Here is a 19,049-nt window from a genome sequence, read left to right on the forward strand (position 1 = left end):
AAAATTTTTAAAACGCAGATTTAAAAAAATAAAAAAATATTGAGACTTACCTTGTGCTCAAGTGTAAAAACAGCCCAAAAAATGCCTCTATTAGCACAAAAGAAATGAGGCTTTGAGCGCAGGGTAAATCTCAAAATTAAATTTTTAATGAGCTTATAATGGTCCTTTTTTCCAGATTGTTGTGTCTGTAAATTGAATCAGGCGCAAGACCTTGAAAAACGCCCTGATCACAATTAATGGTGCTGATGAGAGTGTGATCTTGACACTACATGTGTAACTGGATAATAAAACACCTTTTATGCTTATCAATCTAAGATTTATACTATTATTTCTAGAATATATTTTCGTTGATTTAGGCCAATAGGATGAAGTATTTAACACATACAAATGATTTATGAATGCTTTTGAATATATATATATATATATATATATATATATATATATATATATATATATATATATATATATATATATATATATATATATATATATACATATATATATATATATACATATATATATATACATATATATATATATATATATATATATATATATATATATATATATATATATATATATATATATATATATATATATATATGTAAATATATACGTTTGTGTGTCCATGTGGGTATATATGTATGCAAGCACTGATATATATATATATATATATATATATATATATATATATATATATATATATATATATATATATATATATATATATATATATATATATATATATATATATATATATATATATATATATATATATATATATATATATAAATATATATATATATATATATATATCAGTTTTTTGATTTTCAACTATATTCAATATATAAGATACGATCAAACAGTTTTAAGACAAACACAAGGATAATTTTTAACTGCTTCGCAAGAAAAACAGATAAAAAAGATGATAGATATCGCAATAAAAAATTTCGAGGATGAAATAAAAAACTTAAAGTCTGAGGTTGCAGAATGTGTTAAAGAAAACAAGCAACTGAAAAGAAAAATTGCAGAAATGGAAAAATCAAAGGAAATCAATTCTGATATAAAAGAAACTTTGTGGTCAAAAAATTGTATCAGGGGCTGCCAAAAAACTGAATGATCAATTGTCACTTCTTTTTAAAACCACGAAAGAACGTAAAACGCAGGAATGCAAAAAATTAAATGTCATCATCTATGGATTACAAGCTGACAAAAATGACAAATTACAAGTAAATAACTTACTTAGTGCTATTGAATCCGAAGGAACTAGAGTTAGAACTATTCGTCGCCTTAAATCTAAAGGAATCATTGATCCTTTGCTTATCGAGCTTGAAAATGTAAATAGCAAAAATATGGTTTTTAAAGCATCAAATAAGTTAAGAAAAATCGAAAAATATGTAAATGTGTACATAGGTTGTGATCTAACAGCAAGTCAAAGATTCATCCTCAAAAAAATTTGATAGAACGAAACGAAAAAAACGTGTCAAGAAGTGAAGAAGAAAAAATAAAGTTTCATTACGGTATTAGAAATGATAACTTACTAGAATTTTCCACAAATAGCCACTAGCAACCACTAATTTAGAACCGTCATCAAAAATAACCTTAAAACAAATGATAAATAATGACTATACTCAAATAAAATCTAAACATATTCAAGATCAACCTTTCGACAAAAACACTTCTTACTTTGACTCGGATAAAGCCACTATTTTTCTTAAAAGATTTAAATTATGCTTTTCTAATCAATTCTCAGTGTTTCATCTAAATATTCGTAGCATTACCAAAAACTTTGAAGAACTCAAAATCCTACTACTTAATCTAAACTTTAACTTTAGCTTAATTTGTTTAACGGAAAGCTGGATTTTAGATACATCATTTTATCAAAATTCTAATTTTATTTTGTCCAATTACAAAGCCATTAGCTTTGAACGTAAATCTTTGAAAACAGGTGGAGGTATATGTGTCTATGTGCTTGAAGAATTTACTTATAAAATTAGATATGACCTATCGTTTTCTGAGCCAGATTTCGAATCTTTCACTTTAGAAATTTATAACAAACCATCAAAAAATATTATCGTAACAACTTCATACCGACCACCAAACGGAAGTTTAAACAACTTTAAAAATCACTTAAATGACTATTTTGAAATCGCATGCAAAAAAAAGAAAGATAGCTCGTTTTTATTTGTTGGAGATTTTAACGTGGACTATCTCAAATATAGTGAAAATATTAAAATACAACAGTTTTACAATTGCTTCAATGAGTTTGGAATGGTGCCTATAATAAAGAAACCAACAAGAATCACGCAAAACTGTTATTCTGCAATCGACAATATTTTCACAAACACTCTTTTCCATTCCATATTTAAATCAAACATTATTCGAAGTGACATAAATGACCATTTTCCAGTCTTTCCAATTTTCAAAAAACCAAAAAATATACTAAAGAAAAATTCATTCTTAAAAAAAAGAATCTTTACCACCCAAGCAAAAATATATGTTTAAACTAGAGTTGTCTTCTATAAATTGGAACTTTGTATATCTCGAGACATGCGCTAACAAAAGCTACAACCTATTGCTAAATAAATTTCTTAATTTGTACGACAAGCATTTTCCTAACAAAACTAACCGAATTAAAACTAAAAGACTTCTCAACCCTTGGTTCTCAAAAAATCTTTTAAAGTGTTCGAAGCGAAAACAAAAGCTATATATACGTTTTATTAAATCAAAGAAAGATCGCGACAAGCATAATTACTTAAACCACAAACGTCTATATGAAAGAACCAAAAAAATAGCCCGAACTACATATTTCAAAAACAGGCTATGGAGCCTAAAAGGTAACGGGAAAAAAACATGGGATGCAATTAAAGAGATTCTCGGTAAACAAAAAATTCACAATAAAGTCTTACCAAGCGTGATTACCGTTGACGACACTCAGATCTCTGATGGTAAATCAGTAGCAACAAAATTTAATGAGTTTTTCGTAAACATAGGTCCAAACTTAGCTAGTAAAATTAAACACACTCCTGTTCATTTCTCGAATTATCAATCGAAGTCTGATAAAAACTTAGAATTTAAAAAACTCACTAGTAAAGAACTTGAGGATTCGATGAAAAAACTAAATACTAATAAAGCAACAGGTTATGATTTTAATTCAGCAAGCATTATCAAGGATTGCTATGGATTTATTAAAGATGTTTTATTAGATGTTTTTAACAAATCTGTCAATACAGGTGTTTTTCCAGATAAACTTAAAATTGCAGTTATTACACCCATTTTTAAAACAGGAGATGAAAGTCTGGTTTCAAATTATCGACCTATTTCAGTGTTACCAGTTTTTTCTAAAATCCTCGAGCGTATCATGTATAATAGGCTATTTTCCTTTTTGGACGAAAACAATCTTCTTTATTGTAACCAATATGGTTTTCGATCAAATTACTCTACGGAGCATGCACTTATGCAACTAGTTGAAGTTATCAGTGGAGCATCTTCTCATAACAATTTCACTTTAGGTATATTTCTAGATTTGTCAAAAGCGTTTGATACCGTTAACCATCAAACTTTACTAGATAAAATAAAATATTATGGAATATGCCTAACATACCATAAATGGTTTACCAGTTACTTAACTGATAGAAAACAGTTTATATCTCTAAATGACGGTTTTCAGACAAACAAACTTAAAATATTATGTGGGGTTCCACAGGGCTCCATCTTAGGTCCTCTACTATTTCTAATATACGTCAACGATCTATATAAAGCATCAAATACTATGTCTACCATCATGTTTGCAGATGACACCACTTTATTTTATTCTCACAACAACATTATTTCTCTATTTCAAGTTGCAAACAAAGAACTAGAACAAATATCAATATATAAATATTATGGAAATTGAGCGCTCTTTCACAAATAAATTACTTGGTGTCTTAATAGATGAATACTTATCCTGGAGAGATCGTATTAAATATATTAGCAATAAAATCTCAAGAAATATTGGTATTTTATATAAAACCCGTCAAATCGTAGACAAATCTACCCTAACTCAGCTATATTTTGCATTCGGACATAGTTATTTATCGTATGGCAATATTGTTTGGGGTAGTACAAACAAATCCAAACTCAAATGTCTCCACAAACAACAAAATCATGCAGCACGCATTATTTATTTTCAAAATCGTTTCACAAACGCTAAACCTCTTCTAAGAAGTATGAGGGCACTTGATATTTATGATATAAATGTATTAAAAGTTACACAATTTATGTTCCAACATCAGTTTAAAAAAACTCCGAAGGTTTTCGAAAATGCTTTTCCTAAAATATCAAACCGATACAACACTCGATCAACCGGAAATTATAAAAAACCTATCCCTATATCAAAACTTACGAGCTTTGCCATTTCCTATCGTGGCCTAATGCTATGGAACCATTTTTCAAGCATGAGTTGTAAACTAAGAGAAGCCAATACCTCTCAAAAATTCAAAAAGAAAATAATTGAACTAATTGTCAATCAAGACAATTAGTTCAATTATTTTCTTTTTGAAAGAAAATAATTGAACTAATTGTCTTGATTGACAATTAGTTTATTCCTTACTTGATTTTTTCTAACAATAAACTTTTACTGCCTTTTTTATTATCAAAGGTTACTGATGATAAGATTTTATCTTCTTCAGGTTCTCCAGTCTTGAAACTACTATATATGATAAAGTGTATTTTGTATTTAATATTTTTAAATATTTTATATGTCGGAAAGCATCTTTAATTGTAAATAGTTGCTTGACAAAAATAAATAAATAAATAAATATTTTTTTCAGAGTTTTTTAATTGTAAAATAATCTTTTGAAAATGTAAATAAATTTTACGAAACATGTCAAGAATAAAAAAAATCGTGTTATTTGTAAAAATAATTATATATATATATATATATATATATATATATATATATATATATATATATATATATATATATATATATATAGAGAGAGAGAGAGAGAGAGAGAGAGAGAGAGAGAGAGAGGTGGAAATGTAGATATATAAAGATATGTTACAAAAACTTCTAATCTGCTCAATATTTTACTAATTGTTTTGCCCAGACTTTTGAACAGTATACATAACTGCTGTCCAGTTTTCAGCACTAAAGGTGCTACGTCTAATATTCTTTTAATAGTCATTGCATCTTCTTACTATGTATATTTACTATATATACTTTTCATATCTATAACGCAAGCCAAATACAAACTATTTATAAAACGAATCATTCTGCTCCAAATATTATTACTTCTATTCATCTGTCAGACCAAACACTAACAGCTTAGCTAATCATGACTATTACAATTACTGACTTCCACTGTCACCATGGATATTTTTAACTTTTGTTATTCTATACAAATAACTCTAACCCTTTTTTTTTGTAGTAACCATCTAAAAACTACTTAAAAAATGAATAATTCTACTCCAGTTTTGTAACATACACCCATACACATCCCTTGATGAAAGATAAGTAATGCCACTTAACAACTAAATATAAACACATATTATTGTTAATGTATTGTTTTCATACCGTTAAAACATTAGAAAAGTGCTAATAAAGAGTTGTTGTTGTTTTTTTAAACACAAATTTCACATTATTACAAAACATCAAATAACCAGCTTCTAACAACTTATAATATTTTGGTTCTAAATACTCATACTAAAGATACTTGTCACTATGAATATAATTAAACACAAAACAAGCCAAACTATACATACAGTCTGTTTAATTGATTAAAGGCTACCTGCTAACTGTTTTATAAAACAATAAATTCTACTCCTCTTCAGATACATCTCGTAACATTATAGTCACCTGACATATACACAGTTAATCTTTCTATTTATAAAAGTTACAAAACACTCTTTTTACCACATACATTTACCTATTAGGTTACAATATTCCATATGATTTTAGATTATTAGTTGTAAAATATATATACAAGTTACTGTTTCTATATTGTTGTCATTCTATTTTAGTATTCAAATTTATTTAGTTGTAATAAAAAGTTATTAATAATAACTTTTTATTACAACTAAAAAAAAAACTCAATTGTAATTACTTTTTTTTTTTTTTTTAATTCAATAATTACATTATTGGGTAATATTTTAAAACTAAAAAAAATCGAATAACAATGCTAATAATCTATCATACACCTGTTTTAAAAAAGAAAGAAAACAGCTCTTTCATAACATTGTGTCAATGAAAGAGCCACCTCTGTGCCATGAAAAAGCCGAACTTTTTTCAAACGACTATCAGCCGTAACTTTTTTTTGAACACTATCAAGTCTTTTAAAAATATTAAACTGTTAAATAGACTTCTAAAAATCAGATTGTACTTAAAGTTTTATAACTCTATGATAATCAATGATAACAGCTTTAATAATAGTTTCACAAATTATTCAAAATCAAAAAATTAAATGAGAATGAGAATAATGAAATAACATAATAATAAAAATACATAATAATACAGTAAATACATAATAGAATGTAATAAAATGAATCAAACAATACAAAAAAAGTTTGAAAAACTTATTTAAACTTTAAAAAAAAAATGTCTTTTTCAGAACTTTGACTTTTAAAAATTTCATCAAATATTATTTTAAATTCAAACGGAGCTACGTTTACAACTTCAGGAAAAGTCATTAAAATAACTAATTTCGATAAAATAAGCTCAATGAAGCATTACAAAAAATTTATGAAGTCGTTAACGATTATTTAGTAGAAAAAAAAGGTAAATAAAAAAGTCGGCTTATTCATAGCATAAACAGTCGGCTCTTTCAAAAAATTGTTTGGTTAAATACATAACCTTAAATTAAACAGTTTTGACAAAAGCTTTAATCTAATATTTTTTGTGTAAATGAAGGGCAAATATATATATAAGAATGCTGCATGTTTCTTTTATCAAATAAAACATTACACCTAATTTTAAAAATAAATAAGTAAACCACCAAAAAATTACTTTTCATTTTCAAAATCTTTAGTGCTCAATTACGACGTTATTTATTTTAGTAGAACTGTACATTTTTTGTGGGTTACAGGTATCTAGTGTTGTCACACAAAGAGTTAAATACAATTAAGATCGGATGCCAGTAAGTTAGAAATAATGGTGTTGGCTCCTTCAAAACCTGGCTCTTTCATACACACTGTCCTCTACACTACATGCACAGCTCTAACTGACCCTCGTTACACAACAACAAAGCACTACGCTTACTGTCACTTATGTCAAAAAATTCCTTAAAATTGTATGCAAGTTGTACTGAACCTCACTAAATGTCCACTGATCTCAGTATCAATGAAGAGGTCTGTGGCAATTGTCCTGAGGGGATACCCTGAGAATAGTCCTTTTGGGATAAAACAAATAGATACTTTTAAAAAAAGAACGTCATATGAGATACCAGTGTCGGATGAAAGCTGGAGGTCCTCTTGTGTTTATACTGTACCATAAGGCACGAATTCATACCATTCTTTAGACGTCCAAGAAACACATATATCTATAAGGTATTTTTATTACGCTATTAATACAGACCACATGGTAATATTTATAAAACGAATGATTCTGCTCCATCACAGACACTTTCAATTCGTCATATTTACACTCGACAATAACAGCATTTAAGTAACACAACAATGAATGACTTTTACTTTCCTCGACTATTGTTTATTATTCCTGTTTATATATACTTCATTTTGCTTGAATCAATTTTTAGTATTTTCTAATTATAGGCTCTTTGTTTTCTACTGGACATCTATCCTTTTGTTTTTTTATCTCACTCTGCTACACTCTTTTTAACTTATTATGTATCTCAGGTGCTCACTGCTCGGTGCAGCTTCACTAAAACGCATTGCATTTACAAAAAGAATTACAACAAGAAATCTGATTCAATTAAAACGATCAATAAGTAGCACAACCGCTCCATTGTGGAACGAAGATAATCTTTGATGGAAGCTAACTTGCTGAAAGATCATTCACCTTCAGATGTTGAAACGGGCAGTGTTAGAAAGATTCTAAGTGAAACACACACACTTGTGAAAATTTTGAATGCAGCCCTTTTGCATAAAGTTTATTTAGAAGTTCGACAGATTTTTCGCTGGCTAGAATATTTTTTCTCACGGAAAAAAAAATGCCAATCTTCATCTGAAAATCTTTTTTTAAATAAGTTTTCTGGGAGAAGTTTATCCAGATTCTTAACTTTTAAACCTAGTTCTTCGTCTATTTGAGATTTCTGTGAAGCCCAAAGGAAGGAAAACTTCATACATTTCTCTTTTATTACTTTAAATCTTGATTAGACTAGTCAGATTTTTGAGTATAACATTTAAGAGATTGCACCAAAAAATTTTTGATGCTTCTTCGTGATTCATCAGGAAAGACCTTTTTTTTCGCGTTTTCTTCACAGCAAACATGAACTCGTCAAATTTTAAGTTCTTTGCAACTTCTGCTGCCTCTATCAAAATCAAGTCCAGAGGCAAACGGGCTCAATCCATATCCGTCAAAAGGCTATTTAGAAATATACTTCAAAGTCTAACTCTTTTAGACAATGGAATGATTTCTAGATCTTGTTTTTTTTGCTTTTGGCATGACTACTTTAATCCTTAAGCTCCATTGTGTAACAGAAAGTTTATGTAATGATTGTCTCCTCCAAAAGAATTTTCTAACGAACTGGGCTGCAGCTAAACAAATTGTATATCTTTTGAATATTTCCAAAAACGGATGTTGCAGGAGCCGACAATTCAATAGCGTTTACTGCACATAAGTTCAAACTGTGAGCAGAAAAAAGGAATGAAAATTGCTTGTAGATTATTCTTCCTAAAACTTGAACTCTATTGTATATACCTGCCATATTAGCACCATTGTCGTCGCCTTGACGACGACAATTTATTATGTCAAGCTCATTCTCTTTCAACACATTCAATATCAACTTTGTTATATCAGACCCCTTCGTCTTTTCAAGTTCTTCTAGCTTAAGGAATCTTTCTTTGACCTCCCACAGCTGATTATCACTAAAATGCAAAAAACGAAAAACGAAAGTGATTTGCTTGCTGCGGGACGAATCGGGAGTGCTGTCCGTGATGATGGTGAAATATATTGATTTTTTAATTTCTTGAATAACTTCTGGAACAATTTACCGCCCTCCTTGATAAATTCATTCTGGACTTCAGAATATCATGAGGATCTTGTCATGAAGTCCTTTACAATATAGTTTAATACGGTTAATTTTTGATAAAAATACAATGCTTGTAGTGAACTAATAACACACTTTTATGCAAAAATATTAAAAAAACCAAGATAAAATGTTAAAATACCGAAAAAAATGTTAAACCAAATAACATGCAAAACAAAAAAAAACAAAAAAAAACAATTTAAAATAAATCATTATATTTTCTATTAAAAATATGATTTTTTTGAAGTTTCTGTTTAAATATCAGTTTTGTAGGAAAATCAAAGTTTGGTAAGACTATTATGTTCCAGAGATATGATCCTCGGTAAAAAACAAAAAACGTTGCTTTAATGGCAAAAAAGGGCAATAAGATTGGTATTAGTTCGAAGATTATATTTGTTTTTAGGTTTCATACATTAAGATTTTGTGAAGCATTTGTTAACAAATTTTCATTTAAACATGAAGCATAAAGTTTTAAAGATATTTTGTCGATATATATTTAAAATATTAGTTTCTTTAAAAAGTTGTTTCATATGAAATCAACGGTTTTTAAAATTTATTGCGCGAGCGGCGTGTTTCTTAAGAAGGTAAAGAGATTAGCTTTGTTCTATGAGTGATTCCTCATATAATATTCGCATAGTTTATGTAACAATGTATAAAATGATAATATAATTGTGTTAACTAATGTTTACTTAATATATTTCTTGCTTTATAAAGAATTCGGATCATTTAGCAATTTTAATGGAGGTATTATCAATATGATTTCTTCAAGATTTATTTTCATCAATATATACTCCGAGAAACTATATAACTTTTTCTCTTTTTATTATTATATTACCAACTAAAATATCTGGCTTTATATGGTGCAGTTTCTATTTTTTCGAGTGTAGATAAAACGTGTACATTTAGTTTTTTCTATATATAGAGTATATACAATATATTTTGCTTAAACCAAACAGAAACTTTTTTTAATTCATTTGTCATATTAGTAAAAAGCATATTAATACCTTTATGAGGCAAAAACAAAGTAGTATGTCCAACTTACATACATTTTTTACCCTTTTTTTTTTATTTCTAAAACACATATTTACGCTCAAGGATGTTTGAAAACAAAATAAGACTACACTTTACAACTTAAAAATAACTTTAAATCCTTTGCTTCAACCCGCCCCCTTCCCTCTCCAAATTAAAAAAAAAAGTTTTAAGAAATTGAGTTTTTTTAAAAGAAATAAATAACAAAAGTATTGCAAATATGTTAATTTGACGTTTTATTTTTGAAAAAATAATCCATTAACAAATTCATAATCTCTGTTACATAATAAATATCGTCTCCTTTTTATATGACCAAAACTGAAAAAAAAAGATAATAATATTACGAAATGGTATTAAATAATCTAAAAAATAGAAATTTTTGTGTTTGTCAAACGAAAGGTGATAGTATAGGTTCAAAAAACATTGTTGAAATTAAAAATGAAAGTATGATAAATAAAGTTTTTGATCATTTAAACTAATCAATTAAATCTTATAGAGGCGATCAATTAAATCTTATAGAGGATCAGATCATTTGTTACAAAAATTTATAATCTTTAAATAAAACCGTTCTTTTGCTTGATACAAATCATAGAAATAAAAGTTTTATTTCTAACAACAATACACTTTTTGAAGATATTTTAATAATGAATCAAATCCTTATATCGTTCTTTAAAATTATGAAGATTTTAATTCTAGGAGTATTGATAATGATTCTGAAGAGTAAGATTATGTTGATGATGACAATGACAGTGATTATTTCGATCCATTTATTGAAGAAAATACAATCAATATAGAAGTCAATAGAATTGCAAACTCACATCGTATCATCGTATTTTTAGCAAAATAGCAAATGAAGGGAAAATCAATGTTTCTATTAAAACAAACATCGATTTTCCCTTCATTTTGAGAGATTCCCTCCAATTTAGAGTCGGTGTTATCAGTTTCATTTGACAGATAGTAAGTGGCTTAAAGATAAATATATAGATAATATATCAACTGTAAAAAAAAATCTGTAAACATAAATAAAACAATGATACAAGATTTATTTAAAAATTTTTGGTCTAGAGATTTAAAAACAGCATCTATATTGGCAAAATTTAGTGATATAAATAACATAACAATTGAGTTTTGTTTCCAAAATACAGATTTTTCCAAAGATGAATTTCTATATTTGGTAAGTGAGTCATAAACAATAAAAAAAAACTCATTAAATTGTTCGAAAGATCAAGCTCTTGCAGTTTATCTCTTTTGTTTAAAGAGTGGTCTTGATCAAAATTCAACTGTAGAACAATAATCAAAATAGTAATTTGTATCCAATTATAACTTAAAATGTTGTTATTTTTAATTTACAAATAAAATAATGCAAAATATAATTTAAAATTTAAAAACAATATTCTTACATCTAAAAGCTAAAATTCCTGAAACTAGAAAAATTGTGATGTCAAGAATGCATTGTAAAATTCGTTTCCGTTGCTTTGTCTCATCTCCAATTTTTTTTCTAATTTTTTTAAGTAAATTGTAGCTGTTTACCATTCTAGATAATAGTTACGGTGAATATCGCTTCATTGATGAATTTTAATGCGATCTGAAAGTTTTCTTCAATTTCCATGTATACCTCCATTTCAAGACAACATACTGGAATGAACACCGGGTCTGGTTATATTAGGAGATCTAAAAATGGAGCGAGGGAAACAAAAGAGCAATGTCACAGCCTCACTCCAAAAAAGCCAATCTCTTCTAACTTTTTCTCCGTTTCTTTGTTCCTCTATAAAGATTCTTTGTGATCTCTTGGGAAATCGCTAGTATTTGAAGTAGGTTCCATTAAAACTATAGCCGTTTGATCAGTGTGTGATATTGATTTCCATAGTACAGGATAGTTAGAGGTTAGTCTAGTTTGTATAAAAAGATCGTTTTTATATATTTGCTGGTCATTGTGAAAATCAACTACCAAGTCCAACTGATTTTTTTTTAAAGGTGATGACGTTTTTTGGTAGTCAACGATTTCATCTGCTAGAAAAAGGTTTGTTGGTATTATGATCTGGCAACTCATTTGAGTCATGGATACTGGATACATGGATACTCATTTGAGTCATGGATACATGGAGTCATGGATACTGGATAACTCATTTGAGTCATGGATACATGGATACATGGATATCATAAAACTATAAAGAAATAAAATAGAATTATTTTAGTTATTCTTTCATGGATGTCTCAAGATTTTAAAATAATTTAACTACCTGCTTGCATTTATCTTCATTTTTTGTTCAACGAACTCAATCTAAAAGCGTTCGTTTGTTTTTGCTTTCGTTTATTTTTCCGAATCATAGTTTTTTTTTCTCTCCACAGCTCCAGACAACTGGTTCAATCGTGGAGGTCTTTGATTATTCATGCTAAAACTTATGACATTGCAAAGAATGTTAACTTATTAAACTATAAAAGTTAAAAATTTCATAATTACTTGGGTGTTATAAATCGCAGAGTAAAAGTCGAAACTTACAATTAAAATATCCATTAAAGATAAATTCCTTGACGAAATATAGTCGAAATGTATTTTATTTCTTTGTTTACTTCGTTGTCAAAATATAGTCGGAGCAAAATGCAGGCGAGTCAAATACATATACTCACGCAAAAGTATCCACAGAGATGCAAGGTTTAAGAAAAAACAAATTTTTTATCATTACAATAATTTTTTTAAGGCATATGTGATGCCCGGGGCAAACTTCTTCAGAATTTTTACCTTTGAAGGTAGAAAATTATACCTTACTGAGGGTATATCCCATATCCTATAGGATATTTTCGTAGTTTCAACGGCCAAAATGAGATGATGTTATCAAAGTGAGAGCAATTTAAAATAACTATCTCTATTTCGATGTCAACCTAAAAAAATTGCAAGTGATAGCATTAATTTACAATAAACAACATTTGACAAATAAAATAAAATAAATTAAAATCAGATACGAAAATTTGTTTAGTTACAAAAAATGCAGGTTATTTAACTGCATAAATAACGATATCACCGACTTTAAAGTTAACAAGGTTAACAGAAACACTTTTTGTCTGTCCATCAATCACATGGCATATTAAAATAGGCTCAGTTTTAGCTACACAAAATTCATTATTTGTTAAACCAAGTTTCAATTGCCCATAGATGAAGCAGTCCTCTTAAAACCTTTTAATTTACCTTCGCAACGCATTACCCACATATGACTTAGCGGGCAAAGCATTTTAATAATACGTGGATTTTTTTTTGATTAATTAATTTTTACTTGATTTTTTCGCGTCTTTCTTTACTTTTTCATTTTTTGTACTTAGTTTTTTTTAGTCTTTTTTAGTTCATTAATTTTTTCTCCTCTCTTTTCTTTTTTTCTTTTTTTTTAAATTTTTGGTGCCCTTAGTAGGCCTTACGATTTTTTACAATCACAGTGCACTGCGGAAGAGCATTTGACAGGATGTTCACGTCTCCTTCCTTACTGAATTACTTCCTTACTTGCCCAGAATTGAACCACGAATCTTTAACTTTTGAGGCAAGCGCGATAACCACTGCGTTAGACTTCTTCACTTTTTCATTGTTTTTTTGTTTGTTTGTTTTTTTCAGTTAATTATCTTTTACATGATTTACTGCATAAAATTACCTAGAGTTAGCAACTGGGTAAGTGTTTAACTTTTTAAATGTATTAAAATAATTTTCAATTTGTTACGTTAGGTTTAGTCTAGTTTATAACTTTGATGTTTTAAAAGTCATTTAAGCTAGTTACTATGCAAAACAAACCGTTGCCAGGCATTTCAGGTGTTATCAACCAGTTAAAAAAACTATAACACCAAAACATTTGCACGATACTCAAAGTAGTAATTATGGAAGTAATCTGATAAAGTTATTACTTTTGTCCAGTTTATATTTGTTACAATTAAATAAAATACGCGATTGATAAGCAATTTAGATATCCATGGCTACCAAACAAAAAGCTAATGTCACCATTGAAATCGCAATCCTCAAAATAGTAAACAGTGCAAAAATGGTCCTTAATTTTTTTTAATATGACGAGTTATTAGTTTTCCAGTAAAAGTGAGTTATTATCTACTGGGCGCAGTTAGGTTTTTTCGAAAACCAACACTTTTGAAAAATATATGCTGCCACCCCCATAATGTAATAAAAAATAAATTAAAAAATTTTTTAAATATTAAAAAAAAAAAAATTTAAAAAAAAAAAAAAAAATCAATGAATAAAAAATATTTTTAGGGGTCCCTCAATAGCCTTAAATATTTAACGAGTTGCTGATATTATCAACAAAAAAAAGTTCTTCAAAGGTGTATCATGTTGGGTCTCAAATTAAGCGTAATTATATAAAAGTTTCAAAAATGATAATTATTATAATATAATATTAAATATATAAAAATGCACTTTTTTCAGAAATATTGCTTTTTTAGGACACCCTAGTGCACACTTGATTTGAAACAGAATTATTTCAGCAGATTTCAAATAAATATTATTATTTTTTTTATGATTCATACGGACAAAGTTTCAAAAAATATTAAGGGAAAAAAAAAGTTTCGTTTTTTTAGGAAAGTTCCTTCATAACTGTGACGTTGCAACATGATTTATTGACGTTGCAACATGATAACATCAATATATTTTCACTTTAATAATAACTGTATATATATACAATCTTGCGAGACATATACAAACAGTTATAAACTGATGACGTGTAAAGACCTATGATGGTATAAATTATAGCATAATAATAATAATGATAATAATAATAAGTAATAATAAATAATAATCAATTATAATAATAATAATAGTAATAATAGTAATAATAATATTAAATACAGTAATATAAAAAAGTATAATCTGTATATATATTTTACTATAGATAGATATTTTACTATATATTTATCTATATATATAATAGAGATTATCATTAATAATTATGCAAAATAAAAAATATAAAATCATAATAATACCAATAACAACTAGTAAATCAAAAAAAAATTCTTTTTTCAAATCCATGCTTTATGCAAGCAGAATTCTATTGGGCCTAGAAATTCTTTTTTTGTTATCTTTTGTAGAAGGAAAAATTACTGTTTTTTTTTTTTTTTAAATTTAAAAATTACTGTTTTTACTAAATTTTTCTTTTTTAACTTAATAACTTAAGACTTATTAACTTAATAACTTAAAACAATAGGTTTTTAACTTAATAACTTAAGACTTATTACTTAATAACTTAAAACAATAGGTTTTGAATCGCTGCGCTGTCTTCGAAACTGCAAATAATTTGCAAATCAATGATTTTTGTGAAGTAATACGCAATTCAAAAATTGATTTCAAATTTTGTGGCTCACAAACATATATATATATATATATATATATATATATATATATATATATATATATATATATATATATATATATATATATATATATATATATATATATATATATAGATATATATATATATATATATATATATATATATATATATATATATATATATATAGATATATATATATATATATATATATATATATATATATATATATATATATATATATATATCTATATATATATATATATCTATATATATATATATATATATATATATATATATATATATATATATATATATATATATATATATACTATATATATATATATATATATATATATATATATATATATATATATATATATATATATCAATATATATATATATCTATCTATATATATATATATATATATATATATATATATATATATATATATATATATATATATATATATATATATATATATATATATATATATATATATATATATATATATATATATATATATATATATATATATATATATATATATATATATATATAGAAAGTAACCTTATATAAAGCATGGAAAAAATAAAACAGGTAAAAAGAAGAAAAGGAAATGGAGAGAAGTTTAACGACTTAGTAAAAAGAGTCAAAAAAGGAGAAGTCCTAGGGAGGAGGCTGAATAAGTGCGAATTTCATAACTGCGAATCTGCATAAGTGCGAAGCAGTTGCAAAGACTGGCATAAGTGCGAACTGGCACAAGCGCGAACTGGCATAAGTGCGCCGAAAGAATTTGCAAACATTGGCATAAGTGCGAATTGGCACAAGTGCGAACTGGCATAAGTGCGAATTGGCATAAGTGCGAACTTGCCAATTCGCCACTTATGCCAATTTGCACTTATGCCAATGTTTGCAAATTCTTTCGGCGCACTTATGCTAATTCGCGCTTGTGCCAGTTCGCACTTATGCCAGTTTTTGCAATTGTTTCGCACATATGCCAGTTCGCACTTATGCCAGTTCGCACTTATGCCAATGTTTGCAAATTCTTTTGGCGCACTTATGCCAGTTCGCGCTTGTGCTAGTTCGCACTTATGCCAGTTTTTGCAAGTGATTCGCACTTATGCCAGTTCGCGCTTGTGCCAGTTCGCACTTATGCCAGTTCGCACTTATGCCAGTCGCTCTTATGCATATTCGCAGCTATGAAATTCGCACTTATTCAGTCGCCCCGTCCTAGGAGAGTTTTGTTATGTACCAGAATTTTTTAGGCATAATATTTTATATGGGTATAGAAATATTGAATATGCGTTAAAGTAAAATAAAAAAAATTGAAAAAAATAAATTAATAAATAAATTGTTATTGAGAAGCGGGCGATTGCATAGAAAATAGTTTATTGTTTATTTATTACATGTTGCATGGTTTAGTAACAATGCCACAAACTTTAGAGCCATATAAACTTTACAGGATGATAAAAATGAGGGTATTTGATTGCGACTAAATGAATATTTATATATTTTTATGCTTTAGTTTTAGAGTTTTATATATTTATATTTATTTTATGAGTTTTATATTTTTATTTCTATTTTTTGGTTTTATACTGTTATTTTTATTTTTTATTTTTATTCATGAGTTTTATACTTTATATAAAAATTTAGTTATAGAGGATATCTTGGGGGCGATTGCATAACTAATAGTTCATTGATTATTTTTATAGAGGAAAAACTTTTTTACATGGGTTATGAAGACATTTTTACTTGTCATTTTGGAGAATATTTTTTTAGTTTCAACAGAAAGAGAGTTCGAACAGTGAATTGATTGATACTTGATTGACTTCATGCCATACTTATGTGTTTGTTTTGAAGGCATAGAGAGACTGCAATAAGATACAGACCTAAGTTTATAACCATGAACATCACTTGTGAATTTAAAAGAGCTAGTGAAGGAGATGGGCATATTATTGTGGACAATGTCCCACACAAGAACACAGTTTGATAAGTAGATAAGTTCGTCAAGCTTCAAAATTTTAAAAAGACTATACAGTATGTCAGAAATAAAAATGTTAGGTTGAAATTGAATTATTCTTAAAGATTTAATCTGAAGATTTTTAAGGTTTTATTTAAAACAGATGAACTTTTTCCCCTTATCTGACAACCATAGCGTAGATGTGAGTTAAAAATAGCATGCCAAATATTCACAAAGGTTTCGTAATTCACAAAATGCCTTATTTTGGTAAGCATTCCATTTGCTCGATTTAGTTTGTTTGATATGGGTTTAACTTGTTGAATGAAAAAAAGACTTTCATTTAACCTAATGCCCAGATATTTTATTTTATCTACAATATTTAGTTTTTGATCATTAATTCTAAAATAAAGTTTTTTGGTAATTTATTTGTCTTGAGGTTTAAATAGAACTAATTCAGTTTTTTTGACATTCAAAGATATTTTGAACCATTGAACCAGTGATGCTAGGTATTTTGGTACTTATTTAGTTTTTTTAAAAACTTATCAACAATCAGAAGATTAGTGTCATCAGCAAAATGATACACCTTCGAGTATTTAATACAAGTGTTTAAATCATTTATGTAGATAAGGAAAAGAAGGGGACCCAGAGTTGAACCCTGAGGAACACCTATAGACGTAAACTTAGTAGTAGATGAGATTTTACCAATAGTAACACTTTGTGGACGATTCAGAGCGATTCCCCTTACACCATAATGATACAGTTAGATAATAGAATTTCATGGTTGACAGTATCAAAAGCTTTTTGCAGTTCAACAAACACTCCACTAGCAAATTGTTTTTGATCCAAAGCCTCGCATATGGTTTTAGTTATATCTATGTGTGTATTTATGTGCATGTTTTTTTGTTTTTTTGATTATTGCAGTAGGTTACTAACTTGATTTCTATAATATTTGAATTTTTGAAAATATTGAAGCTTTAAATTCTCATTTTTACATTTTATAAACTTCTTGTGCTCTTTATTTTTAATCTGTATTGACGTAATGATTCCATTAGTAATCCAGGGGTTTGATAAAGATTTATTAGCTTTTTTGGTAGACATTTTGAAAGAGGCATGATTATCAAGTAATATTTTAAGTGCATCAAAAAACTTAGAAATAGAGTTATTAACACAACAGTTCCCTTGTTGGTTTATTGAAAGCCAATTAGTTTCTTTAAGGTCTTTAAGAAAACTTTTTTCATCAAAATTTTTAAAACATTTACAATATAGTTTGGGATGAGACTGTTTTAAGTTCTTGCATAGAAAGGATATGAATTGAATAAGATGGTCCGCAAGGCATACTGTTAGGTTACCTGATATAGTATTTGGAGCGTGAAAATTTACAAATATATTATCTGTGACTGTCTTTGATTTTTTAGTAATTCTGGTTGAGTAATTAATGGGAAGAGGGAGAAAGAGTACATAAGATCTAGAAAGTTAGAAACATCATTACAGGAGCCATATTTTAAAATGTTGAAGCCTCCTAAAAGAACTTAATTTTTGTTCTCTAGTGATAACTTGTC

At 27.4% G+C, this 19,049-nt stretch overlaps 1 protein-coding gene across 1 annotated transcript in view; it reads right to left on the minus strand.

The window, feature by feature from the left end:
* Positions 1 to 19,049, minus strand: part of LOC100207139 (oocyte zinc finger protein XlCOF6) — a 94,269-nt gene that overhangs the window by 27,004 nt on the left and 48,216 nt on the right. Inside the window, exon 8 of the mRNA XM_065817893.1 lies at positions 8,861 to 9,027. Coding sequence (XP_065673965.1) covers positions 8,861 to 9,027 — 167 coding nt within the window. The remainder of the gene's footprint in view (positions 1 to 8,860; positions 9,028 to 19,049) is intronic.

Source organism: Hydra vulgaris, chromosome 14, assembly GCF_038396675.1.
Source record: "Hydra vulgaris chromosome 14, alternate assembly HydraT2T_AEP".
Classification (NCBI taxonomy): Eukaryota; Metazoa; Cnidaria; class Hydrozoa; order Anthoathecata; family Hydridae; genus Hydra; species Hydra vulgaris.